A 13,412-nucleotide genomic window follows, 5' to 3' on the forward strand; every position below is an offset into this window, starting at 1 on the left:
TGCGTGCGTGCGCGTGCGCGTGCGCGTGCGCGTGCGCGTGCGCGTGCGCGTGCGCGTGCGCGTGCGCGTGCGCGTGCGCGTGCGCGTGCGCGTGCGCGTGCGCGTGTACGTGCGCGTGCGCGTGTACGTGCGCGCACACACACACGTACACACACACACACACACGTAATTTATCCCTCTTCTTTACAAGACAATTTTTTGCCTCTATTAACATTTTAATAATATGCTATCCAATTCTTCAGAAATTCCAATTGACCAGCATCACTTATTTGTCCAGAATTAGAACTGGAGGTCAGGAGTGTAGGTTGCATGCGCATCCTGAGTTAGAATCATGGTCAGAAACACTGGGCAGTTAGGAGTCCTGGTTGTTTTTACAAGTTGAAAATTCAGGTTCATTCTACATACTATAGAACATGATACGTAAAAGAATTGAAATAAATATGGGTTGGGGTATTAATAGGAGGTCTTTGATCAATCAATTTTCTAGCTTCCACTGTCTCCCTTCATATCTTAAAATCTTTGTGTATAATCTATTTCATGAAATTTTTATTGATTAAATAATAAAGGAATAGTTTAGTCTATTAAATATTTTGAATTTAATTTTCATCCTTTATTAGTAATTTAATTATTTTATTTTTTGATTGGATTAAATGTTGATGCCAGCTCATTCTCCTTTTCCTTTTTCTTCTCCCCCTTCGTCCACTGTCTCTTTTTCTTAAGAAATGGAGGGGTTATTTCTAAGCTTAATATCATTTTAAAGATATAACTTTTTTGTATACATTTGTGTCTACATTCATTGAGTCCTTTTTGTGTGTGTAATTTTTATATTCCATGTACGTGTGTGTATGTGTATGTGTTTTTTTAATATTATAAAAACAGAATTAAATGAATTTAAAAATATTTTCATGCTGGTCATCTTCTATTCTGCATAATACATGTTAATTAATCATTGCAGTCTCTTATCATTTATCACGTAGTCCTCAACTTGTAACTGTTCCATTTAGTCATATCTCGAAATGGATGTATGTGAGAAATTCACTATCTGTTTTATCATTCACCAAGGCCGGCTCTCGCAGAGGTTGGCCACCAACCAGTTCTTGCAAGAGATTAACCATCTCTGCTATAGGTGCTGTTTTCCATAGATAGGCCCCTACTTTCACCCTTAAAAGCATAATTTTTATTTGCTTTTCAGTCATATGTACAGATGTAAGGCACATGGGTTGTAAGTCAGGAGCTACCTATAATTAAATGGCAAACTCAAGTGGTGTAAAGCTTTGGAATTAAATTTTGTGTGCTCCACTGAAGATCGCTACTGTGGAGTTGTCTTAAATCTCACACCGTATTCATAATTATTTAGTTTTGTAATATTTTGCTTAACCAAATAAGCTAATGATTTTGATTTTGTCAAAATAGGAAAATATTTAGTGAAGAAATCTCGCAGAACTGATGTTGAAGATTTGACTCCAAATCCAAGAAAATTACTGCAGATTGGAAATGAACTTAGAAAATTAAACAAAGTTATTAGTGATCTGACACCTGTAAGTGAACTGCCCTTAACTGCCAGACCAAGATCAAGAAAAGAGAAGAACAAACTAGCATCAAGGTAATGAAGAAGAATTCTAAACAGCATTGTCAGTTCTATGTATAAAATGACATTTAAAATTGGAAACAAAATAATTTTAACATTTTATTATTACATGAGGGAATTTCAATCTAATTAGCATTTGATGTATATTTTCATTCCCTCAATAAAATTATATTGAATTAATGGGTGGGTAGAATTTTAATTACCTAATTCGTATCCACCCATTACAAATTTTAGTGCAGAAGAAAAGAAATGCTGTGGTTTTCAATGCAGCATTCATGCATGTTCACTCTGCCTCTATGCTAAATGATCGACTTTCTCATCTGAAGGTTGGATATTTTGGGGGGAAATATTTGGAACATGTAAATAAAAGGACATAAACAATGTAAAGATGAAGCTCAATTATTTTGTATATTCATTGATTGTACTCCACATACTTATACCTAGGTGGCCTATCCAACTGGGAAATTCACTGGGGCATCTGTCCCTTCAATATTTTAATATAGCTGTGTGATGATTGCACTCTATAAGGGCACCTCCAGGTATCCATCTTTAATTTTTTTTCTCTTGCCATTGACACTTGTTTTTGTTTATTGCCACACATAAGGAGACTTCTCAATCAACCCCCTTGTTGCCCTTATGCCCAATTTTCTTACTTTTGAAAAATATTCAAGATTTGCATTTTGTTTAGCTGAATCCAAAATTCTCTGTCAGCTGTAGAAAATCCCTCTCTGTTGTCAACTAATTTATATACTGCATCCAGTGCTTTCCTCTTGATCATGTTGTGAGCTCTCTTTATTGTTGTAGTAGGATTAATTGGGCCACTGCATCATTCCTCCAAATGTATCGAAGAAGCTCTGTGATTCATGTTACATTCTAGATCTTCTCTCTTTTCTAAGAAGAAAAGAAGTCATATAAGAGAAAAAATACTGTTTCTGTGGAGAAGGCTGCATCCAGGTCATTTAATAAGCTTTTCCTGTCATTCCTCAGACTATGTTTACACATTCAACCATGATGAGGTGTGAATTAATTGGATGAGATACAGGAAAAATAAAACTTCATGTACTGTTTTTAAGTCTATCCAATCCTTGTGGTAAAATGAAATTCACTGATCTGAGAATTGCTGTAAAGCAGTTCTTTCAGATTCTAACCCTTATTGGAGTAGAAAACTTAATTTTCCATTTTCAACAGAGTTTTTTCTTTTGTGCTGGCTTATTTTAATACTGGGGTAATCGTCTCTGCTGGTGCATGCTCTCATGATTTTTCATGGATATTTTAAAAAGTTTCACTGTTAACTGAAACTTTCTGGAAACAAAAATTCATGATCTGGAAATATCAGGTAAGTAATCAGAGCTAATATCCAAAGCCTTAAGGTCTGAAGGCAAACCTGTGCAGATAAAGTCTGAAACAAATGTTTCAAACATTTGAGTCTTCATTGAACTACTAAGGTCTCATTAAACAAGGATACCTCCACCTTCATTAGAAGAATGAAGCCACAATTTCTTGCTGTACTTATCCGATGGAGTGATGCCAAATACCTGACTCTTTTGTCTTGCCTGGTTCTGGTTCAGACTGGAAAAAATTGCTAATAACCGTAACTGGAAGTCATCTTTTCCTTTATCTCTTTCCTTTCGCTATGACATATTTAAACTTGATGTCCTTGACTTGAAATAGTCTCTACGAAAAGGAGGATTATCATTATACTCGTCATCTTTCAGGAAACGTGCAGCAGTCTGTTGCTGAGATGCCTTCTTTCATGATGTACCGCTACAGATTGCTGCAGAAAATTAATACTAATGAATAAAAAGTACAAGACATTTATAAGTCCTAGCATCATTATGACATTTTCGGCCTTATTTACCAGGCCAAGCTCTATATTTCAAATGTCAGAAACAACAGAACAGATGAGAAAGACTTTTACTGTGTAAAGAATCATTCTCTTGCCAATAATTTGGCATGGTATTGATTTTCTTAATGCTGGAAAGAGAAAATATATATTATTTTTGTCTTCCTCCTCCGTCCTGTGTTAATAAAAATCGCACCGTATTGCTCTTGGAAATTTTCACACTCCAGACTCTCTTCCACTTGGAATTGAATCTTCTGGATCCATATCAAAGTGGAATTCTTTTTACAAAATGGAGTATATTCTAAAACCAGTCCATACATAGCCTGTTTGCTATCAAACCATAATCTGATGTCTCTGGATTTCAACCCACCAATCACTTAGAACATTAATAGTTTCCCATCACTTCACAATATCTTTTGTGTGGAGATTTTAAAAACTGCTGATTGAGCACCTGAAATGAAGTAGAAACGGAAGAGGTTGGTGTACATTCTATCATTTTTGTTACTCTGTTGGATGGAGTTCAGAACACAATAAGCGGTTTATTCAGAGATGGAAGCAACTTCTGGCAAGCTGGCTACATTTCATTCAAGTGTGTCATTTATTGGCCTAACGAGGATTTTCTGACAAAAGAAACTTAACATTAATACTTTGTTTTCAGTTTGGTGAATACTGAAATCACTTATGGACAGCCAAGTAGATTTGCACAGCAGTAAATAATTAAAATGGTACAGATGCTTTTAACATCTGATGCATCTTGAAAGAGCAGCTTTGCCCAGTCTAGGGTTGGCGTTTTTAAAATATTTCAAAATGCCCTTGCAATTATGCTGTCCTATAGGTGGCAATCATCTGTACAATGAAAACATGATTGCTTTACTTCGACTCCTCTCCAAATTTTTGAGGATGTACAAGAATATCATAGATGATTTTAACATTTCAGTCCTCTTTGGCTCATCACATATTTCATTATCAAGTCTTAAGATGAAATGAACATTACATGTCCACTTTATAATTTCTCTACATCATTAGTCAGTGAGCCAAAACTTGTTTTTGATGACCTCCAAGAGACTTATTGTCAATAACAGAAATTTGCAGAAGTTTTCTTTTAGCTTTTAGGCTGTTAAGTGCTATTTTGATCCTTAGATTTTTTTTCTCAAAATCAAGTCTGGTATTCATTTGTATCCTGGAACTTGTATTATGCAAGACCAGCACAACTCAGTGGCACTATCTGCACAAGCTTTCTCTGTCTCTCATTCCTAAGTGGAAAAACTTTCTTTGGAAAGCCATTCCTTGAGTTTTGACCCCACATCAAGACCCCAACCAATTGCTTGATCCAAGCATGGGATCTTTGTGCTGTGCAACCTGATGCAACCCAGTCCCAGCCCTTATTGAGCCAGTGGCTTCTGTAGATTAAAGCTACTGTCGAAAGGACTTTGCTCCTAACTCTGTTCTCTGCCAGGAGTGTTGGTGAACACGCAGTAGTAGCGGAGGCACAGCCCTGTAATTTTTTTTATTATTTTTTCCCCCAGTTGAATAGGCTACCTACCCTTGGGATGTGGAGTGTACCTTTTCAGAAAATGATGACTACATTATTCTCAAGGTGAGTAATGATCTTTATTCCAAGGAGATTCAATTTTGATGACAGTATTTCTTAAACTAAATTCAATAGTGGTTTTTTTTTTTGCATGCAATGTCTGACCTGTATCAACTACATTTTGTCATCAACTTTTTAAATAAACTTTTGGCTAGTGGAACAAACAGACTGGAAACCGAAAAACCATTGAGGAGATAAATATTCAATCAACAATTGAAAAGTGTAGCTTTCTTTTATGAATCAGAAACACTTTTGTCTGCAGTTAAATCTGGTTCCGGATGTGTTTAACGTACACAAATTGCATCTAAAATTGAAGAGCTGGTCCTTTTTTCTTTACTATTTTCTCTCTTAATTCTTTCCTCTGAACACCTGATTATTTTGTGGTGTTTTTGAGGTGTTTCTATGTCAGCCGAGGGAGGGAGAATCTTTTTTGTCCATTTCCATAAGCAAGCATGCTAGCTAAGTTTAAAATGCACACTAATTTTCTTCTTTCCTTTGTTCCATTGTAACAAAAATAGGAATAAAAATAATCATGTCCAGTTTTGTCTTTCAGTTATGAGATGTGTGTCCTAAATTCATTGCCTACCTTGCCTACTTGTCCCTTTCTACACTTGACTTGAAAACATTCTTGAGCATAGCTTTAATATCGTTAATTGAGAGATATAAGGAAGTAATATACACCATCATTTTCCTTGAAGTATTTTATACCTTCTAACTAAATGGTATTAAAATTGTGTCCCATTGTCCAGTGTTCTTCCAGTAGCAAAATTTTTAAAACTTGTAGCAGTTCCTTAATTTTTTTGTCACAAAGCTTAAATCAAAATGATGAAAAAAATTATCAGCTCCTTTCATAGTTAGAATAAAAATATGGTCATAATGCAATGGTCAGAAAAAAATTCACAGACCGTAACAACAACATTGATTTATTAGCATTATTTACTTGAGACATAGACCAAGTGAATATGAAATCATAAAAAGAGATTAGAAATTAACAAAATATATTAAATAAAAACAGGTATAGAACCCCTGGATTGCTTGAATATGTTGATAGGTTCCAAGAATTTTTGTAAAAGATTTATGTCATTATTACACCCATTAGAAAAATGTTGCCAGAGGTATGGGTAATCTTGGATCCATATGTCAGCAGGAAGATAGAATACATCTGGAAAATTATAGAATGTTAGCTTTATACTGGTAGTTTGATTGTAGTGGAATTGCACTACAGGGGGGAAAAATACAAACCAGTACTTAATAACTGAGACATTTTTGACTAGTTTTAGTTGAAGCATCAAGGAGCAGAAAATAGTAATGTATCCGTTGTATACATTACAGTGTTACATAATGGGCCAAAGCATAAGATCAGATTATGCATATGAGAGGTCCAGAAAAATAATGAACATATTGCTAACTCAAAGATGGTAAGCAGAAAGTAAAACATAAATGAATGGTGGAGAGTGACAAGTGCAGAGGATGGGAAATTGGATTTTTTTTTTTAAATTAGCTCTGATCTGTTCAAAAATTTTATTATTTAGACTTTGGAATTCTAAATGGGGAGACTGAAAAATCTGCAATAAATATCAAGGAGGACATATTGTTTTCCAAGAATGGCCAAATCAATTGACAAATTGATTTCAACATAACATTATGAAGAATGGCATTTCTAATAAAAAATTTTAAATATTATTTAAATATGGGAAACAAAGCAGTATTGAGAACCAAAGGGATATATAAATCTTTCACATTTGCATTTGTACTTCCAAGAATACTAGAACTGTGAAGTTTAACTTTTTCGGAAATAAACAGAATTGGTTTCATTTAAATCAAAGGCTAAGGGATGATTTATGAGAAGGGTTTAAAATTGTGAGATTGGAGTGGGTATATATAGTAGAACTCTGATTATCTGAAATCGGATTATCCAGGAAAAAAAATTGACAACTGTTCAGCTCTGAAATTTTTTTTGGAAAATTGAGGATTTCAGAAAAATCAGAAATCCTCATTTATCTAAAAAAAATTTGAAGCTGAAATTATGTCATTTCACCATCAAAAAATTTTGGATAAATGAGGATATACGAAACAATCAGAAATCCTCAGTTATCTATAATTTTTTTAAAGTCAAACTGATGTCACAGGTTAAAAAAAAATTTGGAACTTTGGAAAAACCTCTGAGTAGAATTTTGAGTTTTTGGTGTTGGATTTATCTTATTTTGTTCAGGTTTTTTTGGTGAAAATTAAACATTATTTCATGTTTTAAAAGCCTTCCCTTGCTGTTAAAAATGGCCAGTTCTCTGAAAATATCGTTTATCTGAAATAGGCCAAGTCTTGACCATTTTGGATAATTGGACTTCTACTTCTACTGTATTTTTTTTAAAATCATGGGCAAGAGGGAAAACAAAAGCTATCAATAAGAAACTAATCTAAAAAGATCAATACAAAAAGAATTAAAAATTGACCATAATAAAATGTGAAATTCATTAATTCAGAAGTGATTGAAGGGAAATTTAGATGAGTTTGAACAGTTAGATTGGACTTTTTCTGTACTGTATATACTATATAAAAATCTGACCTGGTAATTTTTGAGCCATTTTCAACCAATGAAAACATGAGGAATCATCAACTTTGCTTTTTAAGGACCATTTATTTTTCTAAAATACAGTGCCCAGACCACTGGAGACCAATGTATGTATTCTAAACTCTAGCTCCATTAGTGATTTGTATTTTTTTTTAAATCAGACTATCTTAAAATGGCATGATTGCACAAATGGCTAAATCTCATAAAATTGAACAGTGTCATTTTCAAGTCAGGTTGCATTTATTTGTCATTCATACCATAAACCTTGCAATGAACAGTGAAACCAAGACAGTATTTCTCTGGAGTGTGGAGCAGGTTATTTACATGGATAAATTACCTCAGAAACTTTTTATAAATAACATCATAAATTACATCACTTATAAGTATCATGTTACATATATTAGCCCTGTGTCCCCAGTTCAGAAGCGTCACGGGTTGGGAGAAAAAGCTGTCTCGTAATCTGGTTGTGAGGGCCCGAATGCTTCGGTACCTCTTCCTAGATGGCAGGAGGGAGAACAGGTTGCAGGAGAGTGTGTGGAGTCCTTCACGATGTTTGTCTTTCTGCCAACACCGGCCATTATAAATGTCTTATCATTGGTAGGGAGAGAGACCTCAATAATCCCCTCAGCAGTCTTTACTATCCACTGCAGGGACTTCCAGGAATTTTATAATTAAATGTAATGAATAACTAAGGTCCCTACAAAGATTCTTGTTGGACACCACTAATCACTTTTAAATTTCTAGCAGGTACCTATTTTCCAATCAAAATCTTCTACCATCTAACTAATATACCCCAACGGGTATTAATTTGCCAATAATACCATTAAGCTTGATTATCCCTTGTTTTGTGTACTATTATTATTTGCTCTAAATATGATTAAGAATATATTTAGCACAGATTTTCCCCTACCTGACATTGCTATCATTGATTGATTAAACTTGCTAAGCCATTTTACAAATAAGTTGTTATTTTTTTCATTAGACCTTGTATCCAAAAATGAGATTTAAATAACATACAGCATGTTAACAGGCCCACGAACCCATGCTGCTCACATACCCCAATTAACCTACAAAGGATTGGAGGAAGCCCACGCAGACATTGGAAAAATGTACAAACTCCTTATAGATAGTGCCAGATTCGAACCCCTGCCACTGGTGCTGTAATAGCATTGTTCTATCCGTGCTGTCCTCAGAAGTCTAGGGTGATCCAATCTTGGCCTCAACACTGCTTTTCTACTCATTCCCTTGACCCCACCTTTAATATACAAATTGAACCTCTATTATCCAACACTCTGTGGTCCAGCAACTCCCATGGTCTAGACCACAGAGCGCAATGCTTTTACAGCGTTAGTGATCGGAATGTTAATGCAAACTCCTTACAGACAGCACGGGACTTGAACTCCAGTCCCGATTGCTGGTGCTGTTTAGGTTGAATCTGCTGCTGTTGGTACAAACTCCTTACAGACAGCGCAGACTTGAACCCTGGTCCCGATTGCGGCATTTTCTGTTGTCTGGCAATGGCCAGGTCCCAGCATTGCTGGATCAGAGGTTCAACCTGTACTTTAAATCTGTCGATCTCCACTTTGAATTTCTTCCCCCACCTCTTTGTGAGATAGTCTCTTATTGAGGAAATTCTCTATCTTTTTCCAAGAGGGTGATCGGTTGTTCTGAAGCCATGTCCCGATCGTTAGATACCCCCACTAAGGTGTGTTCACCTGAGTATTCACCCTTCATTCATTGCATTCAACCTGGCATCCTCAGAACCTGAATGTTTCAATAAGCTTGACTTTCATTCTTCTGGACCAGATCCAACCTGGTCAACCTTTCTTCATACATCAGCCCCCTTCATCCCAGGAATCTACCTACTGACTCAAGGTTAGCAGAGCTAAGGCTTTCCTCTTTGGAATGAAGAAGGATGAGAGATGACTTAATAGAGGTCTACAAGATTATTGATTTTAAAAATAAATTCATCCTTCATCTGTTTCAAGTGCACTGATTCTTAAATCTTTGGAGTGGTCTTAAATTTTATTCTGGGCAATGTGTAAGCCAGAAATCATAGTCTTGTTTATAAAAATAGAGAATACTGTATCTACTTTTGGGCAGTGTTCTAGTTGCATGTTCCTGTATTACACTTCAAGGGTAAGTATTTTAAAACAAGTTCAATATTGGGAAAGTGTACCTATAAAATTTTATTCTAATATTCCATTCCATCATGGCAACCCTGGCATTGAAACAAAGAAGATTGTACTTTTTTTTGGTAAAGTAATGATGAAAAATAGAAAATGATCAGTTGGTAGGGATTTTCATCCTGATCAGTTAATTTCCCTAAGATAGCAAGAACAACAATTTGAAAGTAACCAATTGCTGATTTTATATTTTTATTTTCAGGGCTTGTCGTCTAAAGAAAAAAGCTCAATATGAAGCTAACAAAGTAAAGCTGTGGGGTCTCAATACAGAATATGGTAAGATCATAGTTGCATTTAATTTATTTTGAGTTGATTGTTTGTTCAAGCTATTGTACTTCCTTTTATGGCTTGAGTATTAATTAAATAAACCAATTCTATTATTAATTTTTCTGGCTGAATAATTATTTAATCTATTAGCATCTTTTAATTAATATTAAACTCCTAGTTTAATGAAATTGATGTCAATGCAGCAGCGACAGTAATATCTGTTTTTAACCTGCACTAAATATGGTGCACTAGTCTCCCTCATCTGCTGCAACAAATATCTAAAATATACCATTCTTTTACTACTGGTTTGTACAATATGTATTAATACTTAAATAGTCTCTTAGTATGGAATGTCATATTTTGTGGAGCTGTACAACTTTTCAAATTCCTGTTTTAAATTGCAAGTCTGCAACATCTGTTCTGGAAAAAGAAGGAAAATTGAAGCTCTAGCGGGGACCTTTCCATGCAATACTAGTGATTATTCAATAACCGGGTGGTTGATAGAACTAATGTGTTACTGTACCAACCTGTTGCCCCTGCTTAGAAATCTTGGATTACTTCTGTCATTTGAGAATCACCTGTTAACAATAATGAAATTCACTCCTTCCTGTCTGCTCGCTCAGTTTTTGCTGGCTTCAGAAAAAATGGAAAAGGACATTCATTCTCCTCTCAATGCAACACAGAATAATTAATGATCAGGGGAAAATTTTATTGGAAAAATGCAACATTCTGGATCTCCCAGGAATCTCTGGCCTATAAAATGAAACATACTTTTAAGATGTTAAGAACAATGGGACCATGCATTGCATACAATTGTAAGCCAAAAGAAGGAATGCTGCACCTAACAAACCATCCATCCATTCAATTGGGCCCCTCCCACCCCCATCTATTGAAAAATGTAGTTCCCACCTTGGCTTCAATACCATTAGAGAATTGGAATCCTTCCCAGTCCCAAGGGACTGCCCAAGAAAACAAAATGTTCAATTTCTTAGCAAATCTTTTTGGTTCAGATAATATCTTCAAGTTTCCAACAAGTGATGAATTTAGTTTTCAATCATCTACTGTTTGAAAACTATGCTGGATTGTTCTACTTAAAAATTGATTATCCCGTGACAAGAAGAAAATATTTTAAAATCAGCGCAAAATGTGGAATCCATTTGACTTTTATTTCAACCAGATCTGTTAAATTTCAGCATTGTATATTTCACAAATTCTCAGTAAGTACATTTCCAGTAAGCAGTAGTGAATTTTCAGGAGCCAAGTGTAATAATTCCGCTTCATTCGTCAGAATGCAATTCAACTGTAAATTACCACCTATCATGTGTCACTCCATCTCTCCAAAGCCGCAATACGAGAGAGATTGAAAATGAACCCGCATGGAGGCTAAGTGGCTATTTTGCTTGCATTACTGCGGAACATTGTCTACTGCTTTATCCTCACTTGATTTTGGGAGTTTTGTGTAATGTCTTGATAAAATTGATTAAAAAGATATGTCAATTCAGCACATTTAGCGTCATGGTTAGCGCGACGCTGTTATAGCGCCAATTACCTTGATTTGAATCCGGCACTGTCTGTAAAAAGTTTGTATGTTCTCCCTGTGTCTACGTGGATTTCCTCCCATCCTTTAAAACATAAGGGGGTTGGAGGTTAATTAGGCAGCTCAGGCTTGTGGGCCGGAAGGGCCAGTTAATATGCTGTCATCTTCTTTGGCTTGGCTTCGCGGACGAAGATTTATGGAGGGGGTAAAAAGTCCACGTCAGCTGCAGGCTCGTTTGTGGCTGACCAGTCCGATGCGGGACAGGCAGACACGATTGCAGCGGTTGCAAGGGAAAATTGGTTGGTTGGGGTTGGGTGTTGGGTTTTTCCTCCTTTGCCTTTTGTCAGTGAGGTGGGCTCTGCGGTCTTCTTCAAAGGAGGCTGCTGCCCGCCAAACTGTGAGGCCCCAAGATGCACGGTTTGAGGCGTTATCAGCCCACTGGCGGTGGTCAATGTGGCAGGCACCAAGAGATTTCTTTAGGCAGTCCTTGTACCTTTTCTTTGGTGCACCTCTGTCACGGTGGCCAGTGGAGAGCTCGCCATATAATACGATCTTGGGAAGGCGATGGTCCTCCATTCTGGAGACGTGACCCATCCAGCGCAGCTGGATCTTCAGCAGCGTGGACTCGATGCTGTCGACCTCTGCCATCTCGAGTACCTCGACGTTAGGGGTGTGAGCGCTCCAATGGATGTTGAGGATGGAGCGGAGACAACGCTGGTGGAAGCGTTCTAGGAGCCGTAGGTGGTGCCGGTAGAGGACCCATGATTCGGAGCCGAACAGGAGTGTGGGTATGACAACGGCTCTGTATACGCTTATCTTTGTGAGGTTTTTCAGTTGGTTGTTTTTCCAGACTCTTTTGTGTAGTCTTCCAAAGGCGCTATTTGCCTTGGCGAGTCTGTTGTCTATCTCATTGTCGATCCTTGCATCTGATGAAATGGTGCAGCCGAGATAGGTAAACTGGTTGACCGTTTTGAGTTTTGTGTGCCCGATGGAGATGTGGGGGGGCTGGTAGTCATGGTGGGGAGCTGGCTGATGGAGGACCTCAGTTTTCTTCAGGCTGACTTCCAGGCCAAACATTTTGGCAGTTTCCGCAAAGCAGGACGTCAAGCGCTGAAGAGCTGGCTCTTCCTATGTCTAAACTACATTAGAACCAAGTTTTAGTTTCCCACCCCCGTGCACCATTTCATAGGAAAATAGCTGCTCTTTCTATCAATTCCCTTCCTGAAATATCTTTGTATCTCATAATTCCTTTAGCATCCAATATTATGTTGGTCTTAGCCTGGGACATTTCATCAGCTGAGCATCTACCATTGCCTGTGTTAGACAATTTCAAAAAATTACAACTCTTCTTTAGAACAAAATTTCCCCATCTCTAAAGTAGCTGTTAACTAATCCAAAAATGTATTCCTGAAGACAGAAGGGAGATTCAAGCCATTGTCATCTGATTGTACAAATACAACCAGATGAAACAGCATTGATCCTCAGTGAAAAACATGCAGGTGCACAATCAGACATACATACATTTGACAAACAATACATATGCAGGACAAGTATTTCATCTATACTAATAAATATTGTTTTGTACATATGAGACTCTTGGATGGTTAGTGTAAGCAGATCCTTTGGTCATTCAACATTCTCACTGCCTGTGGGAAGAAGCTGTTCCTCAGCCTGGTGGTACTGGCTCTGATACTCCTGTATCTCTTCCCCAAAGGGAGCAGCTTAAAGATGCTGTGTGCAGGGTGGAAGGAGTCCTCAATGGTTTTGCACACCGTCTTCAGACAATGATCCCGGTAGATCATGTCGATGAGGGGGAGGGAGACTTCATTGA

General features: G+C 36.9%; 1 protein-coding gene across 13 annotated transcripts in view; it reads left to right on the forward strand.

The window, feature by feature from the left end:
• The window catches only part of LOC138743446 (vesicle transport protein SEC20-like), a 193,073-nt gene that overhangs the window by 37,747 nt on the left and 141,914 nt on the right, over positions 1–13,412 (forward strand). For all 13 annotated transcript variants that reach the window (XR_011344897.1, XR_011344899.1, XR_011344896.1 and 10 more), the window contains 2 exons: positions 1,414–1,603; positions 9,980–10,053. Coding sequence is in view for 7 of the 13 variants with exons in the window: in XM_069898841.1 (XP_069754942.1) it covers positions 1,414–1,603; positions 9,980–10,053 (264 nt within the window). In the remaining 6 variants the exon portion in view is untranslated. The remainder of the gene's footprint in view (positions 1–1,413; positions 1,604–9,979; positions 10,054–13,412) is intronic.

The sequence above is a fragment of the Narcine bancroftii genome, chromosome 9 (assembly GCF_036971445.1).
Source record: "Narcine bancroftii isolate sNarBan1 chromosome 9, sNarBan1.hap1, whole genome shotgun sequence".
NCBI lineage: Eukaryota > Metazoa > Chordata > Chondrichthyes > Torpediniformes > Narcinidae > Narcine > Narcine bancroftii.